General features: G+C 35.4%; 1 protein-coding gene across 1 annotated transcript in view; it reads right to left on the reverse strand.

Moving 5' to 3' along the window:
• Nucleotides 1-23,090, reverse strand: part of LOC145242648 (protocadherin beta-16-like) — a 418,274-nt gene that overhangs the window by 5,061 nt on the left and 390,123 nt on the right. Inside the window, exon 3 of the mRNA XM_080105771.1 lies at nt 18,305-18,419. Coding sequence (XP_079961897.1) covers nt 18,305-18,419 — 115 coding nt within the window. The remainder of the gene's footprint in view (nt 1-18,304; nt 18,420-23,090) is intronic.

Raw genomic sequence — 23,090 nt, forward strand, 5'->3', positions numbered from 1 at the left:
ACTTATCTAATGTTTTTACTTACAAGAAAAGGGAAACCTTTTTTTTTGTAACAATACTACATCAGTGTTCTATACTGAGTTCGTTGCTTTTCATTTGTGTCTTAGATTTATTGTCCACTAGCCTGGGTGCCCAGGGTTGCTCGGGGTTGCCTGGCGTTGCCTGGGTGTTTGGAGGTATGTGTTGAGCAAAAAAAAAAAAAGTTGTAGTAGGCAGGCAGGCTTGAACCCATATCGCAAAGGAGGAAAAGAACATGAAAAAAAAATGTGGCGTCTTTGCTGTTGCATCCATCGCCAAACCGGAAGTGGTGAAGGTTTAAATTAAGGCTAGTCAATTGAAAATAGGGGATGACTTTCGAAAATATAGGCGAAAAAAGCGACCCCTCTTTGTAGAAAAGTGCCCAGTTGAGGGTGAAGGAATTAATGTTTTTAGCCAATTTTTTTTTTATATTTGGCGTCCGAAGGGTCGAGCATTCACAACGATACTGATCTTGTGACATTCCGTCGCCTCTGTCAAAAGTTTTAGGTAGAAATACATACATACATACATACATACATACATTTAAACAGACAGGTGAGATTTATATTATAGACTAGCCTGGGTGCCCGGCGTTGCTCGGGTGTTTGGAGGTGTGTATTGAGCAAAAAAAAAAAAAAATGGCAGTAGGCAGGCAGGCTCGAACCCGTATCGCAAAGAAGGAAAAGAATGTGAAAAAAATGTGACGTCTTTGCTGTTGCGCCCATCGCCAAACTGGAAGTGGCAAATGTTTAAATTAAGGCTAGTCAATCGAAAAGAGTGGATGACTTTGAAAATATCGGCGAAATAAGCAACCCCTCCTTGTAGAAAAGTACCCAGTTGAGGGTGAAGGAATTAATGTTTTTAGTAAATTTTTCGATATTTTTCGTCCGAAGGGGGTTGTTCTTCAAAACGATACCGATCTCCTGAAAATACGTCGCCGCTGCCGAAAGTTTTAGGCATACATAGACAGACCCGACAGGCTGCAAAATCCCACCCCCACACTGTAGAGATCCCTAGATGTAAAAGATCTTTCTACTCCAGTAGTTTCTTCTCCAGAACCGCTAGACTTTGGAATTCCATTCCAGGCCCCTGCTTCCCCAACTGTACTGACGTGCAGAAGTTCAAGTGCAACGTGAACAGACATCTTGCTGCCCAAATCCCTACATAGTGCCCCAGTAGTTGTTGCCCCTGATAGTAGTCCCCTACACCAAAGTGGCAATGTGCCTTGTTTGGGGTGAAAATGTAAAAAAAAAAAAAAAAAAAGTGATACTTAATAATTTAGTCCTTGCTTGTGAAATAATGGAAAGGTCACCTTGTTAAAAATTTTGGGGAATCATATGGAAATTAAATCATGTATTATGTTAGCAAAACCAAAAATAATAATCAGTGGTTGCAGTGTTGGAAAAAGCCCCCAGCAAGATAAATGTTTTCTGCACGGTTTGTGGAAATTGTAGAAAGAAAGTTGACAGCAGCTCAATCTCTTGTGGTACTAAACAAGATATTGCTGTTAAAAGTTTGGTGAAGAGCTAAGAGACGCTAATGATTTATGTTGATAATGTAGTACTAGCCTGTAAAAGCCGAACAGTTCTGGTGGACGCATCATGCATCATGGGTTACCCCACAATGCTGTATAATGTGGCCCCAAACTCTTCCCCAGACCGCGTCATGCCCGACCAGTCAAATCAGGCCCTCTGCGACCACCTGTAGTGTTTTGCACTTTTGTACTAAAAAAAAAATTACGATTTGTCAGATGCATTGCTATATGGGTCTAACTCGAGAATCCGACAAACTTTATACATTAGATATTTTTTATGAAAATCGCTCGAGGCAAGGCATGTAGCCACTTGCTGTAAGAAGCTAACAAGAATGAAAGATGATTATTGCAAAGGCAGGAGATGCCTTTAGTCTTGAAAAAAAAAACCCCAAGGCTGTAAGAGGGAAAACAGTGAGCAGGAAGAGAGTTCCACAACCTTGCAATTCTTGGAAAGAAGCTACTGGAATAGGAAGCTGTATTATAATGAGGTATTAAAACAGTGAATTAATGAAGACCACTAGGCCAACGAGTCAAACGAGCTGGAACAAAGGAAGCAGGGAATAGATCAGACAATTCTGAAGAACACATGTCAAAAATAGTTCTTGAATTGAAAGCCATGTTGAATTCCAGAAGAGTTTCTGATGGGTAGCTATTCTGTACAAGATGAAGAATTTTCAGTGGGTAGCTGTTCTGTATAGGTCCTGGACTTTATAATTTTGCAGGCAAAGATCAAAGTATCTTTCTTGTGATGATACAAAAACATTATGTGCTGGAATGCTAAAGATTCAATATTTTTATGGAGCAACTCTGGTTTCTGATTGGTTGCTAGCAGAACGTGCCTCTATTTGATTCATCAGTTCCTGTCGCCAGTGTCTATAAGTAGAACCTTCCAATTTTTGGTGATTATACCCTTCTCATTGTATCAAAAATATTGGAACAATAGTATTTATAAAAAAAAAAAGACTGAGACTAGCAACATCACGTCTGTAAGGGAGATGCTGCAATGAAGAAGAAGAAAGGATGGGACCAATCAAATTACAGATACGTTTCTGAATATCATCAGAAACGTATCAAACGGATAAAACAAAATAAAAAGTTAAGATTTCTTTTGTTCCTGGTTGAGTTTGAATAAAATACGTCTGAAGCCAAAACAACGCATTATTACAAAATAAACAGACATTCATTTTGTTTGAAAATTATGTTGAAATTCATAAATATATTTCGAGACATCTTCAGTATGTATTTCTTTCTTTCTTTCTTTTTTGCCGTGGTGTTGTTGGGGCAGAAGATCAGAAAGTAAAAGTCCGCTTGTTGTTTTTACGGTAGTTTTTAAATCTCGGAACGGTGCGTTAGGTCACGCGGGATTCACGTTAAGATTTTTTTTATGTTCCTTAGAAGCGCTGGCTGAGTTTGAATAAAATAAATACGTATTATATACGTTTGAAGCCAAAAAAAAAAAAAAAAAAAAAAAAAAGAAAGACATACTGAAAATGAGACTTTGTCTCGAAATATATTCATGAATTTCAACATAATTTTCAAACAAAATAAATGTCTGTTTATTTTGTAATAATGCGTTGTTTTTAGTTTCAAACGTATATGATACGTATTTATTTTAAATAAAAAGTTGTTTATTAAAAGTTTGGCTTTATTTCTCTATCTTTGCTTTTACAAAACTACTTCAAGTACTTTTGATTGATTTTGATTTTGTTTTCAAGAACTTGTTGAATTTCATAAAAAGATACAAATTGTCTGTTCATTTTGTTTGTTTCTTCTTTTTTTTTTTTTTGTCGTGATTTGAGTGTTATAATTTTTTTAATTTTAATCCTTATATTCTCATTTGAAAAATAAATAAATAAAAGATGATTACAAAGAATATCTCAAACAAATGAGAGGAAGGCATAAACACCCTCGACCTGAACATCAAAGATGTTACATGAAAACTATTAACAGAATTATATAAAAAAAAAAAAATGTTAACATTTTTCTTTGATGCCAAAGCAGAGGTCAAGCACCGCAAAAGCGAACGGCCGGGGAAAGAGCTGGTATAAGGCCAAATGAAAAATAATAGACGCCCACTTACGTTTCTGATTTTTTTCTTTAGATGACGTTTGATTATTCATATTATCTGGAATCTTTAGACTACTGTTCTTATTTTGAATATCATTTTCACAATATTTCGGCTGATATGACCGCCGTATATCTTGTTGAACTTAGGAATCTGCATGGAGTTTTGTATGGAGCAATTTATTTAATCCAGTCACATGCTCTCGTCCTGTCAGCCATGACTGAGTAGAAGTCCTAAGTAATTCGCGTTGTATTTTGAGTGTCGGCCACACTAATGATCGAACCTTAAACCCCCAAAAGAGAGTAACTTTACAACTCAATTTTACCAAACAAGGACCCGTGGCATAGTGGATACAGTACTGGGTAAAATTCATACGTAAAGTTGTAGCGTGCTACATCTGTATGGATTAAATAAAAGGTTCGGTTCAAAATTTTGTACCGATTCCTTAATTTGACAGAAAGATTCTCGAGTTTGACAGATAGATTCCCGAGTTTGACAGATAGATTCCCAGATTCCCGAGTTTGACAGATAGATATTCGAGTTTGATTGAAAGATTCCCGAGTTTGACAGATAGATTCTCATGTTTGACAGATAGATACTTGAGTTTGACAAATAGATTCCCGAGTTTGACGGATAGAGTCCCGAGTTTGACGAATAGAGTCCTGAGTTTGACAGAAAGATTCCTGAATTTGATAGAAAGATTTCCAAGTGCAACAAGATACACCTGAAGAAGGTTGGAGGTTACATCGACTGACACATTTTGAAAACAATATTCAAGATGAGAACAGTAAAGAATCCAAATAAAAGAAAGCCAACTTAGGTTACATTCTTAGTTGTACTCTGACAACATTACCCTTTTTGTGACCAAACTTTTCTGTTGAATCAGCTAATAAACTTGAATCGCTACGTGATGACATCCATTCAGTCTTCAAAGACAATGGATAACCTCTGTGAGGATAACTACTGCTGCCATTTTGAAGGAAGGCTTGTGAAATTTCCAACCACACCTCTCCTGAATCCGTACTGCTTGATTCAAGTGGCAAATAGAACTTGTGCAGAGATGGATGAATGAGGTGATGCGACAGTAGTTGGACCTTGACAGACAGTAGTGATTATTTGCAATGCCGAGATAAGCAAAGATCACATACAGCATCTGGTATTTCCAAATGGTTACCCATTTAGTATTGATCAGGCTCAAAGTCGCTTAACTTAAATGATTGAATGGGAACTGGTATGTTAATATAAGTATGTTTTATACAAGGTATTTTAATAGCTGTAATAGATATAGAAGTATGAGAAAGTATGAACGACAGATCTTTAGTAACATGTGATGGACATGCAGATGGGAAACATTCTTAGAGAGAGAAAGGGGGGGGGCTTATGGGATTGATACATCTTTCAGTTTTATATTTATGAACCAATAGTGTGAGACCAAGGCAATAGGACACGCCTCAACATGTGTGGACCAATAGCAATAGTGTGAGGCCAAACAAATAAGACACGCCTCAAAATGTGTGAACTTGATATAAAGAGCTAAAAATACCATTTCAAGATGAAAAACTAACCATCTTGGCCTTCGGCCCCCTCGGGGGTTCAGGCATGACTCTCAAAGACCATATGTGGGGGTAACCCCACATATCTGACCTTGGTCACTGAAGGGGCAACCCTTCATACCAACACTTTCTAATCCAGCTCCCACTTCCCTCCTCTCGGGAGCTGGATCCCCATTTCCCTCCCCCCTCCCCCTATCTCCACATTATAAAACGGCCTCCTGCCTAATTTGCTCAGTGGGGAAGCAAATAAATAAAAAACCATCTTGGCCTTCGGGCCAAGATCAAAGTGTAGTATCTGTTCCGGCAGATGCTGCAAGCTATGACTAGCAAAGACCGGATGTGGGGGCAACCCCAAATGCCTGACCTTTAACCAGCTCCCATTTCCCACCTCTCGGGAGCTGGTCCCCTTTTTCCCTTCCCCCTCCCTTCACTCCTCACATTAAAGATTGGCCTTGTGCCTAATTTGCTCGGTGGGGGAGCAAATAAATACCATCTGTTCCGGCAGATGCTGCAAGCTATGACTAGTTATGACTAGCAAAGACCAGATGTGGGGGCAACCCCACATGCCTGACCATTAACCAGCTCCCATTTCCCACCTGTCGGGAGCTGGTCCCCTTTTTCCCTTCCCCCTCCCTTCACTCCTCACATTAAAAATCGGCCTTGTGCTTAATTTGCTCGGTGGGGGAGCAAATAAATACCATCTGTTCTTCAGATGCTGCACTTCAATTTCTTGTTCTCTGTCAGCAGAGGAGAAATCCTTTGCGACTGAGACAATTTTTATTTTTGTTCCTTTTCTCCACATTCAAAAACGACCCTGGTGTCTAACTCTGTCCCGTGGGGAGGCATTGTAAATAGGAACAACATGTGAATTATCATCATTATCATTTTGTGACTTCAGTCCAGATGATGGAGTTCGGTAAAAACTCTTTCTTTTCACATGACTGTTGATGTGTGCCCACACCACCACTGCACACTGAAAGCAGGAAGACTTATCTGCCCTTCCACATACATACAGCGCCTTGGTAGTTCAAAATGGTCACCCATCTAGTATTGAACAGGCTGTGTTGCTTAACTTTTGTGATCTGACAAGAACCCGTGTGCCAACGTGATTGCATTATTGAAGAAGTCAGTGATTTCATTTTATTCTAGCGCAGTGTTAATTTTCTAACAAGAAAGAATACGTTTTTTTTCTTTTAGAATAAAATATGGCATAACTGTTGAAAATTCCAAACCTTTGTTTTAGTGCTGACTAAAGTCCAACTCTTCCATTTTTACAGACCGAGAGAATATGTCTCTCAGCATTAGCATGCCAGTTATGTTCGAATCTTGCACTCGTAGCAGTCGGACTGACATATACCCACACGCTTCATTTATTGTATTTGCTTTTCTCTTTTTGTATTTTATTTATTTTATTTATTTTTTTTTACACAGTAATCACCACTTATCAAGGCCCGGAGGTTACTCGAGGATAAGAGTTAGTGGGTATGCATTAGTCAATGTGATTATAACGTAGTAAACATATAATGGAAATTTTGTAAATAGGATTACTTAGGGGGACAGTTCATCAAGAATTTGTTTACGTTGAACTTGAAGACAACTATGTTGTAGGCCGCTGGAAAGCAGGCAAACAGAAGAGGGTTTCACAGACGTGCAGTTCTAAGAAAGAAGCTTTGTTCATGGAATCTACATTTAGGTTTAGGCACAGATGAAGAGTGTGGGGAAACTATTGATAGTGGTTTTATTTTGTTTCTATTAAATATTGACTTATATCTTTGTCTCGGACACTTATGGAACCACAACACACACACACACACACACACACACACACATATATATATATATTAATGATGGGACAATTCCAAAATTGTTCCCGATTCCGGTACAATTACCGATTCTGTTCTAAATTCCCGATTTCGATACAAGAACCAATTCCGATTTTTTTAAAGTCTCTTAACATTCAATTAAACATTCGATACTTTTTAAATATGTTCAAATGACTGTACCCCCTCCCCTGTAAATGTCTGCATATATTTTGCAAAACGTAAAAATAAATGCATTTGGGCATGATTGGAAAGAGAAGTTGCAATTACCTTTTATTAGTAATAAAAGGTAAAATAAAAAATAGATGCAACCTCTCTTCTAATTTTCGGATCTTTTAATCACGCCCAAATGCATTTTATTTCCTTTTGATGGACTGATTGTTGCTATTTCTTCTGATGAGTTAAGGGCAAAATAGATTCATTGATTGATATAATTGATATAATAATTAAATGAATGCTTTTGTGCTACGAAATGTTTACTGTCAAGAATTGGGAATGTCAACATAAGGAATAAATTGTAAGATGGTCAACATCATGAAATTTGGAATATAGACTTTTGTCATTTATTTGTTATATGTTTTGTAATTGCATTGAGATTCTTAAATTAAGGATTAACATGTAAGAAAAGTGAAATATAATTTAAAAAAGCATATTTCTACAGAAGTCTATTTATCTACATATATCTATAAAAGTGAACGTGTCTGTCTGTCTGTCTGTGTACATTTTCCTTCGCAATAACTCTGTTAATTTTCAGTCTACAGACTGGAAATTTGATATACAGGGTACTGAGATTTGAGAAAATCTATGTGATCAGTTTTCGGCCAGAAATTTGGCTATTAAGGTGTCAAAGTTCAACGATTTGACCGTTGTCAACTCTACCAAACTCCTCCGACAATTTTGGGTCTAAACACTTGAAAGTTTAGATATAGGTTTCTTGGACATGGATCTAACTTAATAACTCAATTTGAGCGCAAAACAATAATTTTTAAGGGGTACTAATAGTAGTCAAAGTTAAAAAAATTGACCTTTTTTTTTTCCTAAGCATACACCTCCAAACATCCGGGCAAAGCCGGGAACCCATGCTAGTATATCTATAAAAGTGAACGTGTCTGCCTGTCCGTCTGTCTGTCTGTCTGTGTGTCTTTGTGTTGTGTACATTTCCCTACGCAATAACTCTGTCAATTTTCAGTCTATAGACTCGAAATTTGATATACAGAGTACTGAGATTTGGGAAAATCTTTGTAATCCGTTTCCGGCCAGAAATTTGTTAACGAGTTAAAATTCAACTTGACCTTTGAGAACTCTACCAAACTCCTCCGCCAATATTCGATATAAACTATTGAAATTTTAGATATAGGTTCCTTGGACAGGGATCTAACTTAATAACTTGATTTGAGCTTAAAACAATAAATGTTAAGGGGTTATAATAGGGGTCAAAGTTTTAAAAAATTGACCTCTGCGGTCTCTATCAAATTACTCAGACAATTTCTGGTTTTAACATTTGAAATTTTACATAAAGGGTATTCAGAGATAGGGCAAGCTTTTTAATCGGATTGGGTCGCAAATTTGAGCTACCAATATATAAATGTATGTATGTATGTCTGCCTAAAACTTTCGACAGAGGCGACGGATTTTCATAAGATCAGTATTGTTTTGAAGCTCAACTCTCCAGATGACAAATACCGAAAAATTGGCTTAAAACATTAATTCCTTCACCCTCAACTGGGCTCTTTTCTACAGGGAGGGGTCGCTTTTTTTGCTGATATTTTCGAAAGTCATCCCCTCTTTTCGATTGCTTAGCCTTAATTTAAACCTACGTCACTTCCGGTTTGGTGTTGGTCATAACAGCAAAGACGTATGGTTTTTTCCCGTTCTTTTCCTACGGGTTCGAGCCTGCCTTCCTACTACCACTTTTTGTTTTTTGCTCAACACACACCTCCAAACACCCGAGCAACGCCGGGCTGAAATGCTAGTATATATATATATATATATATATATATATATATATATATATATATATATATGCTTACTCCATTTAATCACATAAATTAATATACAAAGATATAATTTTATGTGTAAACTTTTTAGTATTTACTTCAACAGTGCTCGATACATAGGTAGAGCTAGGTAGTAAGTTATGAAAATATATATGCGAATTATACAGAATATTCCGTGTTTCAGTCATAAGCCTGACGAATTCTCAAGGGGATAAAACGCCAATATGTATATATATATATATATATATATATATATATATATATACCTTATTTATAGTCTTGAAAGTCTAGAATGGTCTTGAAACAATCGTAACGAGCGATGATATTTATTGCTATCAATCCATTCTTTGATGTCTTGATTTTGTTAAAACAATAGATATATATACTAGCAAAAGTACCCGTCGTTGACTGGGTTCAAAAACAGCCTACAGAAAATGGACTCTGATTTATGAAAGTATGATAGGTTATGAAAAGGAAGGGTTGTAAAGAGATAGCTTCAAATTTGGGGGTATCAAAACCAAAGAAAAATATGATGAAAGTAAAAATAAAATAGATAAACCCCATAATTTATTATACCATACCTGTTCACACTGACACACTTATCATAATATTATGTGGATCTATATTAAAAAAAAAACTTGTTAAATTTTGTGACATATTTCCATTCTATGGAGATCAGGCGTGAACGAACACCCCATAATTTTATTATACCATATTTCTTCAAACTGAAACATAATTATCATAGTATACTTATACAGATAGATATGAAAAGTCTTTAAAGTTTGTGCCTATTTCCATTCTATGGAGGCCAGGCGCGAATGCAGACCCCACAATTTTATTATACCATCCCTTAAGTTAAAGCATACTTATCAAAGTATTATTATGTACATCTATATCAAAAACACGTATAAACGTATTTTTAATTTTTTAATTTTATTATATCCATACTTTGTGGACCAGGCGCGTATGCAGACCCGACAACTTTAATGAATCATCATTATGCCAGATCAAACATACCCATTCCTGTGTCTCGATACATCTTCTATCATTATATGTGATCAGTTTTTTAAAATGGTCAACCATATAGGAGCCTATTCGTGACCAGACACACACACAGACGTTCAGCTTTATATATATATATATATATATATATATATATATATATATATATGTATATATATATATAAAGTAAAAGATGGTCACACACTTTTTGAAGACACTTATGTTTGAATAAAATTTAAATGAGAAATTTGAAAACTTTGAAATGTCAGATAAAATGATAAAATCATTTTTTTTTTTTTATTTACTTTTTTTTTTTTCATGTAAGTCCAATATTTTGCTAATAAATAGCCTCTTCAGGGTAGTAAGTCCAAAGAGGCTATTTATTAGCGAAATATGGCCTATCGAACTTAGCAAATTCTTAATGATGAAATCCTCAGCATTGGAGACCTTAACATCTTAAGATAGCATGTAAATACTTTATAAATATATAAATACTAGAAGAATACCTGTCCCATGAAAGGTAAGATGAATTGTCATGACAGAACAGTTTGCACCAAATTTACGTCCCCTTATGAAAATTAATATGAACATATAATGTCACGAATTATGTCCCCTTATGATGCTATTACTTCTGTCCCCTTAGGAAATATAATATCAATATATAATCTTATTAATTATGTCTCCTTATAATACAATTAATTATATCACCTTATGAAAATTAATATTTACATATAATGTTACTGACAATGTCTACTTATAATATTATAATTATGTCCCCTTATGAAAATCAATATAATGTTTTTTATGTCCTTCATGAAAATTAATATCAGCATGTGATGCAACTAATTATGTCCCTTATGATGCTATTAATTATGTCCCCTTAAAACAATTAATATCAACATACAATGCTACTAATTATGTCCCCCTATTATGCTATTAATTATGTCCCTTTACTGAACATTAATATCAACATATTACGCTATTAATTATGTCCCCTTATGAAAATAATTATCAACATGTAATGTAACTAATTATGTCCCCTTATAATGATATTAATTATGTTCCCTTATGAAAATTTATATCAACATATGTTGTTACTAAACTTAATGTCTAAAATCTTTCTTTCAGCTTTGATCCAAATTCATTACACAATTTTGATTCTAGAAAATGTTACTAATTATACTCATTATCTTACTATTATTTAGATCCCCCTTATTAAAATTAATATCAATGTATAATGTTACTATTTATGACCTCTTATAATACTATTAATTACATCCCGTTTATGAAAATTCATATCAATATATGTTACTAATTATATCCTCTTATAATGCTATTAATTATGTCCCCTTATAAAAATAAAAATTAACATATAATCTCATTGATAATCTCCCCTTATTATGCTATTAATAATACCGCTTCATAAAAATTTATATCAACATATAATGTTACTATTTTTGTCCCTTTAAGATGCTACTAATTATTTCCCCTTATACAAATAAAATCATAATATGATGTCACTAATTATGTCCCCTTATGAAAATTAATAACATATAATGTTACTGATTATGTCCCTTTATATTACAAGATGGTATTAATTATGTCCCCTTATGACGCTATTTATTATATCCGTTTTATGAAAATTAATATCAACATATGATGCTACCAATAATGTCCCCTTATGATGCTATTAATAATATTACCGTTGTGAAAATTAATATAAATATATGAAACTACTAATTATGTCCCCTTATAAAAATTAGGTGCTAGTGCACTTACTGATCCGCGCTATTTGTTAAATCATATTTCCAAGTTTGATTAAAGTTTTATGATATGTTTTTTTATTCAATTGTAAGGTTAAAGTATAGAAACGGTGCAAAACACCCTCCCCTCCCCATGTTAAGAATGGCTTTTTAAATAATAACGTTATTATTTCAGCACGGATCAATAAGTGCACTAGTACCGAAAATTATTATCAACTTATTGTGTTCTACTAAGGTTTATGTCAAAAATCTTTCTTTCGGTTTTGATCCAAATTCATTACATAAATTTGATTCTAGAAAATGTTATCAATTATGTCCTCTTGTATGTGATAAATTATATCCCTTTATGAAAATTAATATCAACATACAATGTTACTAATTATGGCCCCTTAAGATGCTAATTATTGTATCGGTTTATAAAAATTAACATGAACATAAAATGTTAAAAATGATGTCCCTTATAATGCTAGTAAAAATGCATATTAATGTAAATTAATATCAACAGTTGTCTCCTCATGTAAATTAATATCAACAGCTAATGTCTCCTCATGTAAATTAATATCAACAGCTAATGTCTCCTCATATAAATTAATATCAACAGCTAATGTCTCCTTATGTAAATTAATATCAACAGCTAATGTCTCCTCATGTAAATTAATATCAACAGCTAATGTCTCCTCATGCAAATTAATATCAACAGCTAATGTCTCCTCATGTAAATTAATATCAACAGCTAATGTCTCCTCATGTAAATTAATATCAACAGCTAATGTCTCCTCATGTAAATTAATATCAACAACTAATGCTACTAATGTCTCCTCATGTAAATTAATATAAACATATATTGAAACTAAACTTTATGTCTAAAATCTTTGTTAGACTTCTGATTCAAATTCTTTACATACATCTTACTAATTATGTACCCTTCTGAAGCTATTCATTTTGTCCCCTTATGAAAATTGATATCAACATACGATGTTACAAATCATGTCCTTTTATTATGCTATTAATTATGTCCTCTTATGATAAACATACATCAACATATATTGTTACTACTCATGTCCCCCCTATTATGCTGTTTATTATGTCCTTTTAAGATGCTATTAATATGTCCCCTTATGATAAACATACATCAACAGATATTGATACTACTCATGTCCCCATATTATGCTGTTAATTATGTCCTATGATTAAAATAAATATCAACTTATAATGTAACTATTAATGATTCCTTATGATATGCTAAAAACAGCCTATCCTGCCTTGACAGAGTACAAAATAGACTTTGTGGCTTAGTGGGGGATACCCTTTTCTCTACCCTGCAACCTCTCTCCCACAAAAGAGACATTGCGAGCCTATCCTTGTTTTATCGTTATTTCCATGGCAGGTGCTCGTCTGAACTCCAATCTCTGGTCCCCCCTCGCCAATCTTTCACGGAAAACACCTGTCTAGCTGAATCCACTGTGAAAAATTTCCCCCACTCTATATCTGTGCCTAAATCAAAATGCGGATTCCATGAACAAAGCTTCTTTCTTAGAACTGCACGCCTGTGGAACTCTGTTCCGTCTGCCTGCTTCCCTCCGGACTACAACTTGGATATCTTCAAGTCCAATGTTAACAAATTCCTAATGAACCGCCCCTTTAATTAAACACTTCATCAAATCTCCACACTAACGTAATGTACTTGCAATAACCCTTATCCCTGAGTGGCTTCCGGGCCTTGATAAGTGGTGATCACTGTGTAAAAAAAAAAAAAAATGATGCAATTATTTATGTTTCTTTATAAAAATTATTATCAATATAAAATATTACTAATTATCTTCTATTATGATGTCATTCATTATGTCTGCTTACGAAAAGTAATGTCAACATATAATAATGTAACTAATTATGTCCTTATAATGCTAATATTTGTTTCCCTATAAAATATAACATCAAATAATAATATTGCTAATTATGTTCGATATGATTCTATTAATTATGTCCTCTTAGGAAAAGTAATATAAACATAAAATGTTTTTTAATTATGTCTATTTATGGCACTACTAATTATTTCCCCTTATGAAAATTAATTTCAACATATAATATAACTAATTATATCCTCTTATGATTGTATTAATTATGTCCCCCTATAAAAATTAATATCAGCATATAATGTTGATAATTATGTCTTTTTATGATGCTATTATTTGTGTCTCTGTATAAAAAAATAATATAAAACTATAATGTTACTAATTATGCCCCCTTACGATGGTATTATGTCCTATTATAAAAAATTAATTTCAACATATAATGTTACTAATTATGTCCCTCATAATGCTATTAACCATGTCTCCTTATAAAAATGAATTTCAACGTATATTATTACTAAATATTTTTCCTTATTAATTATGCACCCCTATGAAAATTAATATAAACATATGCTACTAATGTGCCCTTATAAAAATTATATTAACATATAATGTTGCTAATTATGTTCACTTATGAAAATTAATATGAATATATAATGTTACTAATTATGTCACTTATGATGCTATTAGGTATGTCCCCTTATGAAAATTAATATCAACATATAATACTATAAATTATGTACCTTATGATGCTAATAATTATGTCCCCTTATAAAAATTAATATCAACATATAATGCTACTAATTATGTCCCTTATGATGCTAATAATTATGTCTCCTTATAAAAATTAATATCAACATATAATGCTACTAATTATGTCCCTTATGATGCTAATAATTATGTCCCCTTATTAAAATTAATATCAACATATAATGCTACTAATTATGTCCCTTATGATGCTAATAATTATGTCCCCTTATTAAAATTAATATCAACATATAATACTATAAATTATGTACCTTATGATGCTAATAATTATGTCCCCTTATTAAAATTAATATCAACATATAATACTATAAATTATGTACCTTATGATGCTAATAATTATGTCCCCTTATTAAAATTAATATCGACATATAATGCTACTAATTATGTCCCTTATGATGCTAATAATTATGTCCCCTTATTAAAATTAATATCAACATATAATGCTACTAATTATGTCCCTTATGATGCTAATAATTATGTCCCCTTATTAAAATTAATATCAACATATAATGTTGCTAATTATGTCCCTTATGATGCTATCAATTATGTCTCCTCATGAAAATTAAAAGTGCTAAAGAGTGTTAAGTGATTGGGAAGATGACAGTATAGTGGTCGGCAATGGTTTAACTTTGGTTGAATTTAAGGGGTCGGTTCAACAAGAACTTATATATATTAGACTAGAAGACGAATATATTGTGGTCAGCTGGAAAACAGCCCAGCAGAACAGAGCTTCACAGGCAAACAGTTTTAGGAAAGAAGCTTTGTTCATGGGTTTTGCATTTAGATTTAGACACATAAAGAAAGTGGGGCAAATTATTGATTGTCATAAAAATGGTGAAAACTTATGTTTAGTAGGAATTAACTTTTCTTGTTTTGAAACTGGTATTTTATTGAGTATTGTTGACATATGTGGACTGATGCATCTACCACTGGTGTCTCACTTTTAGACAGGGTCCAAAGAAGAGTCTCAAATCTAATAGGTCCTGCACTGTGGTCAAGCTGAAACCTCTGTCCTATCACTGCAATTTTGCGTCCCTGTACCTGCTTTACAAGTATTTTAATTGAAATTGCTGATGAACTCTTAGCACTTGTGTTCCCTTGACGTACATACGCCTGACTAACTTGACAAGGAGCAAAATCCCACCTCTTCACCGTTAATTTCCCTAGATGCTGGAAAGTCTTCTATGCTAATAGTTTCCCCAGACTGCTAGACTTTGGAATTCCCTTCCAGTTTTCGGCTTTCCTGGTTGTACTAAACTGCAGAAGTTTAAATGTAATGTGAACAAACGTCTCGCTGCTCAACTCTCTTTATTCCCTTCTTAGACATGATTCCAAATAGTAGCCCATATGCCTTGTTTGAGGTGAATATATATATATATATATATATATATTTTTTTTTTTTTTCTGTGTAGGGTTTGTGGAAGAGAACTCCAACAAAGTGCTCGATTATAAAGAAAATTTGATACAAGTGCATAATATTTATTTATGTATGTTACAGAAGATCAGAAAAACATCAGTACCATTGGAAATCATTTTTTCTGGTGAGAACAGATATAAGATACGGTTGAAGAGAGTTCGATATAATCGACCCTAAACTGGCCCTCTTTATATCAAATTTAAAACTGAGAGTACTGCTGTCTTTCTGATCTTCTGTAAATAAGTAAAAATGTAAATACATATGTATATGTTAGGTTGGTGCAAAAATAATGTCGTTTTTATATATAGTTGAATGTAAAAAACGACATTATTTTTGCGCCAACCTAATATGTATATGTGTGGAAGGAAACTTGGATGAAGAGCTAATCAACAGAGAGAGTCATCGGAGGAGAAAACCCCTTCAATCAAGTGTTTCGGCCCTGAACTCCTTACACTCTAGCCTGTGCAGATCACCTTCTTTCATTGTATGCAGAGTTCTTTGAACATGAGCTTTGCATGATGTGTATACTTCTTTCTACCAAATGCATTTTTATCCTTAATTCAAGCATGTTTTTCAGCGATAGGAGCCTGTACTTCTTCATTATCCACATCAAAGTTGTGAATAGGCAACCCATGCAACTCAAGAGATGTTGTAGTGAGTAGCTTCACGCAAAGATTCCCAAGATGATTCAATGTCATTACTTACTTCCACAGAGTTCAGCACTTCATCAACAGTAAGCTGCTTATACACTTTAGCACTGAAGATTTTTTTCATTCTTTTGCGATCTAGACGAAATAATATTTTACTACGAAGCAGTGTATGATCTGAAAGGTTGCATGTGATGTGTGAGACCGTATCGATTTGAAGACAACCTGATCCCGTCATTTTGTCATCAAATACTCGATCATGCGCCAATCTTTAGAACGTAGGTGCATTCATGTGGTCTTATCACATTTTTTTTTTTGTTGAGACAATGTGTTTGTGATACTCAAATCAAACTCTTTGCAGAAAGAAAGTAATCTGAGGCAGATGGAAAACCAATGTTGTCAATTTATTTTTAGAACAGACAAATATAGGTATGGTAATCCTCCTGAATCTCAGAGGGGGGGGGCTAAAGGTGCTACACCTTGCCCAAGGGTGACGTGGAACTGTACAAGGCAGAGGCGTTCATTTCCCTTAGGTATTATACATACTGGCATACATACCCGAGGAATAGGTATGCGGGGGGAGACATAAATAAACAAAAGAAATGTTCTATTTTTCAATCAACATGTTCCAGAAAATTTCATTGAAATATATATATACGAGGTGCCTTAAATGAGTTTCCAGATTTTTTTTTCGTATGAGCACTTTTATTGATAGTACACACATAAAACTCTAGTCCCCTTTGAAGTAATCTCCTCCGGATGCAATGTCTTGTTGTACCGTTCCAACAACTTCTGGAAGCCCCCCATGGAAGTACTCTTGTGTGAGTGTGTCAATGATCCTAATCACAACCGCTTTCATCTCCTCAATTGTCTCATAAGGACAGCCTATAAGGTTTTCCTTGAGCTTAGGGAATAACCAAAAGTCACAGGGAGCAAAGTCTGGACTATAAGCAGGGTGAGGAAATATCTTGATGCTCATCTTGATCAAATTGTCTGTGACAAGGATGGAGCATCCTTAGGATAAACTTCACACAAATCTTCTGCATCTCATGAATAATTGTGTGTACAGTTTCCACACTGACATAAAATTGTGCACTTATTGTCTCTATAGATACACAACGGTCCATGAAATTCTTTATTTGGCCAATCAACTCTGGTGTTTTTATTCCCTTACTCCTCCCACACCTCTTATCATCCCTCACAGACAACCTGCCTTCCTTAAATCTCTTATACCACTCAAAAACTGATGCTTGATTCATGCAAGATGGTCCAAAACCAGTCCGAAGCATTCCAAATATATTTTGTTTTTCTATTATCACAAATTCAAACTCATAATACAAAGGAGACTGATTGATTTTCTACTGGAATAAAGAAGACAGATCACCAGTATTTTTAAATTCCAGTCAATACTGGCACAGTCGGTCAAAATCCACCCTCTAAGAAATTTAATAGCTAAAACGTTTGTGAAGCAACACTTTACAATATTTCAGTCAGCATATCAGCTGGTTATCTTGAAGGATGAAATCATATTGCTTGTCATGAAGGAGATTGTTTTTGCTGAGGTGATCGACAGTTGTTTAAAATACTGGTCAAACTTTCAGTACTGGCAGAATCTGTCAAAATCCACTGCCTCACACACAAGAAATTTAATAGCTAGGAAGTTCGTGAAGCAACATTTTGCAATCTTACAGTCAGCATGTCAGCTGTCGATCTTACAAGACGAATTTCATATTGCTTGTCACAAAATTTTGCTGAGGTGATCAACAGTATTCTTAAATACTGGTCAGACTTATCAATACTGGCAAAATTTGTCAAAATCGTCCCCCCCCCAAAAAAAAATTAACTGATCAAATTGGCGGTACACAATCTTACCTGGTATGACTGCACTGTTTCTTGTTTCGATATCACTCCAAGTATCTTCACTTTCACTGTGCCATTCAGGTATCATGAATGGTTTATGTTCATTTTCTTCGTCTCCTTCAATTTCCTGAAAGATAAAAAAACAAAATAAATATTATATTTTTTTTAATGGAAATCGCTACAGGCGAGGCATAAAATATATATAATTTTAAGGCGAAAAACTAGGACAAAATAAGGAAGTGAGAGTTATGAGGCTGTCAAAAATAAACCCAATCGACTTTGTACTTTATATATATATATATATATATATATATATATATATAGAGAGAGAGAGAGAGAGAGAGAAGGAAACAGAGAGAGAGGAGGTAAAAAGATTAATAATTGTAAATTATGAATCAGTTTCAAAAGGAAAGACAAACAAATTCAACTTGAGTGTACGATCGTTTCAGAGATATTCATTTTATTAAATTGACATTAACATAATCTCCACATCAGCAAATATAGGGAGGTGGAGGAGATGTTTAAAACACCAAAATAAAACTAGTATTTTTGTAGTAAGTAAGGCGGATGTCAATGTTATTGTCAATTTAATAAAATGAATATCGTTTCCGAAACGATCGTACACTCAAGTTGATTTTGTGTGTCTTTCCTTTTGAAACAGATTCCTGATTTAAAATTACTAATCTTTTTTTACTCAATATTAACATAGCTCTAGGATACATATACCTATTGAGCTTATTTTATATATCTACAGTACGATGGACACTGTTATTTAAAGTATTAATATATTTATTAATGCGTATATATTATTTCAAGGTCAAAAAATTGTTGACGATAACTGTTAGATGGAGTTGATTCTGACTCACAAAACAGCAATTCTTCCCCCTCTGTCAGAAACATCACTGATGGAATGCGAGGATTAAAGGGCAAAATAAAGTGAGAGTTACACAAATGTCTAATTTCTACTTCTATGTTAATTGTCAATTTGTTAAAAACATTTGGAATCGTTCATTTTGATTGATCTGAAATGGAACACATACATCAAGTCTGTTGCCAAGGTCGCTGGAAAGATGCTGGGATCCTTCTACCGCTCCAGAAGATATCTCACTACTCATGCAATTCTCTATCTATATAAAAGCCAAGTACCTCCAAGGATGGAATACTGCTGCCATATCTGGGCAGGAGCTGCTAAAAACAGCCTATCCTGCCTTGACAGAGTACAAAATAGACTTTGTGGCTTAGTGGGGGATGCCCTCTTCTCTACCCTGCAACCTCTCTCCCACAGAAGAGACGTTGCGAGCCTATCCTTGTTTTATCGTTATTTTCATGGCAGGTGCTCGTCTGAACTCCAATCTCTGGTCGCCCCTTGCCAATCTTTCACGAAAAACACCCCTCTAGCTGAATCCACTGTGAAAAATTTCCCCCACTCTTTATCTGTGCCTAAATCAAAACGTGGATTCCATGAACAAAGCTTCTTTCTTAGAACTGCATGCCTGTGGAACTCTGTTCCGTCTGCCTGCTTCCCACTTGACTACAACTTGGATGTCTTCAAGTCCAACGTTAACAAATTCCTAAAGAACCACCCTCTTAAGTAAGCACTTCATTAAATCTCCACACTAACGTACTGTACTTGCAATAACCCTTATCCCTGAGTGGCTACCGGGCCTTGATAAGTGGTTACCACCGTGTAAAAAAAAAAGGAAAAAAAAAAGAAGTTTAGCTGGGTGAGGCTGAGGCTGAGACTGTTGTCGTGGCTTATCTAGATGAGACAGTATGATTTACTTATTTAACTGGGCAAATTAAAAGAGAATAAAATACATTACTGTAACAGATCATATTAAACGAAGAGTTCGCACATGGTAGCGTTCATAAACGTGTAGCTTTCATCAATGTTACTTCTTATTCATGAGCGATCAAGTAAGGTGTTTGCACATGTGTGTTTTCGACGGTGAATGATCAAGTAGCCAGATAAATCAAATGAAGTCTCTTTTATACATATGTTGTGCAGAGTGTTTATACGTGCTGTTCTTTCGTAGTTGCTTTCTGTCTGTCATCGTTTCATGACTGGCCGTATCCTGTGTGGTTGTGTCGTCTAGTGGTGGTTGATTTTTTTCTTTAATTAAGGCAAACATAACTACTCATGCATGAAAACACAATGGAGGCTTGATGAGTTTTCAAATGTTTTATTTAGAGAGACCAATATAACCAATTAACAATTTACTTCTTAACTTATTCTTTAATTTGAGAATTGAGAGACGCAGACGGGCAGTATCTCGAGGTAACATTCACTTAAATTATCACTACATTGTCGAGTGCATCTCATCTGTAAAAAAAAGCGCATATCAAAATTGATAGACTGTGTAAGCTTGTGGATGAAAGATGAATTAGAGGGAATGGGGATATTTTTAGTGGAGAGGGGTATATATATATATTCCAAGGACTTCTACTGCTACAGCTTGAGTTGCTTCTCGCAATGCTTTCCAAGAAGATTCAACATCATCAGTTACATCAACATCCTCAAGGTTTTCATCAAGCTTATTGGAGAGCTCAGTTCTCTTTTCCCTGGATTTAAGAGGCCGCACATCAATGCGTTTGGGGACTGTTGATCTTTTAACTCTGTGCCTTCGCACATGCAACGACAGTTTACTTCTGAGAAGGGCGTGATCCGAAAGATAGCAAGAAGTTTGGAAAGAGCGAGTGATTTTGAAGTCACTCATGTGCTTCCACTTTGTTATGACGAAGTCAATAAGAAGGCCAGTCCTTTGAACAAGGATGCATGTATGTCGTCTTCCGATGCACAGGTTGTTGGAATATGGTATTGGTAATACAGAGGTCAAACTCCCTACAGATTGTAAGAAGTCGTAAACCATTTGCATTTACCTTGCCTATGCCATGCTTACCAAGTACACCGGTCCACGACAGATGGTCACTACCAACACAAGCATTGAAATCGCCAGCAAGAACGAGTTTATCATGGTGTCGAACTCTGGAGAGGACATCACGGAGGGTATCGTAGAAGTCATCCTTCTCTTGATCTGAACTGGCTAACGTTGGGGCGTAACAACTAGCTAGCGTCACCCCGGTGTTTCCTTCTAACTCTAGGGAAAGAGTTGCCACACGATCAGATATGCCTTTGGGAAAAGACGATAAGGACTTTGCCATCTTGGACTTAATGGCAAAACCAACGCCTGATTGGCGGGGTTCATTTTCTGCCTTTCCTGACCAAAAGAAGTCATATCCACCCTTTTTCTCCCGAAGTTGAAAATTGCCAGGTAAGCGAGTTTCACATAAGACAGCAATGTCAACAACATACCTCTGTAACTCAAGAGAAACAAGGGCTGTCTTGCGCTCGGGTGCAGCATTATCATCCTGGAGGGTACAGACATTCCAACACCCTATTGAGAGATTCTTTGTTGAGGTTTTTTGTCGTATTCTATTGTTCTGACTGCGTAACTGGATAACCAGACAGCTGCAGCGGGCTGCCAAGTTAAGTGGTGAGCAAGCAATTTTTTAGGGCTCCTTTTATCGCCCCCTCCCCGCCACAGGGAAAGCAGTGCTATCCCTAAATAGGGCTGCTTTGTTCCTGATGGAGGACACGAACAGCACAATTGCTCACAGGTTTGTGCTAGAACGGCCATCTACCATCAGCCGCCACTGTGCAGAGATCCGGCTGAGGACTTCCAGTAATATCCTTTACCTGTCCCTGTCGCTTTCACTCCATTGCCAGTGGACTTCTTGCAGGACAGTATGAGGTTTTCATAATGAAATTACGATAAGCTGTCAGAAACCCACACAAATGACTTGATTTAAGTGGTGAAGGCTCGTGCAGGACCATCCACACTTTTTGGAACTGCTGATTAACTCACTCGGTGCAAACCAATTGCCACAGAACAAGCAGACAACAATCCTCAGGTTTGATGTAAGAGTTTCCTTCTCTTAGTGGTATAACCGCGCCCCCAGACACCAACCTGGTAATTTCCAAATATATATATATATATATATATATATATATATATATATATATATATATATATACAGACACACAAACACACATGATGCTAGTTGGCCGTTGACCCGAAAAGGAGTTCATTCGCCCTTTGAAAGGTCTTATTTTTAATCCTTCAGGGAGACTAGCCGCCCTCCTCACCAAACAAGTCTGGTGGGGGAACCAGTTTAGTCGCCGGTGACCAGACCATGAAGCAGGTAGTACTGGGTTACATGGTACCAGTAGCATATGATATGACCTGACTAAACCAAATGCACTCATCTCACAAATGTTGGATTGAGGACAAAAACTCAACAGTGAAGCACACAGCCTACAAAAAGTGTAAAGGTGAGGTACAATGGGCTCTCCGAGCTATGAAAGAACAATGGTGGTACAATAAGGCAATTGCACTGCAGGGAGCTGCTGACAGCAAGAACACGAAAGCCTTCTATGATGGTCTGAAAGAGGTATTTGGTCCTCAGAAAAGTGGTGCTTCCCCATTAAGCACAGCCGATGGAGAGGCATTGCTGACTGATACATCAGATATTCTCAAACGTTGGAAGGAGCACTTTGAAACTGTCTTAAACACCTCATCTGTCATTGACAGCGATGTTGTGTCTTCTATTCCTCAGAATCCAGATATTCCAGAATTGTCATTGGAACCTGCTTATCAGGAGCTATGGGAATCGATCAAACAAATTGCTTCTGGCAAGTCCCCATCACCAAAGGATCCAATTCCGCCTGAAGTGTACAAGCATGGTGGGCATGTGCTGGTAAAAAAGCTCCATGCTTTCTTTGTAAAGATATGGAAAG

Source organism: Euprymna scolopes, chromosome 21 (assembly GCF_053919585.1).
Source record: "Euprymna scolopes isolate OS-2025 chromosome 21, ASM5391958v1, whole genome shotgun sequence".
Lineage (NCBI taxonomy): Eukaryota > Metazoa > Mollusca > Cephalopoda > Sepiida > Sepiolidae > Euprymna > Euprymna scolopes.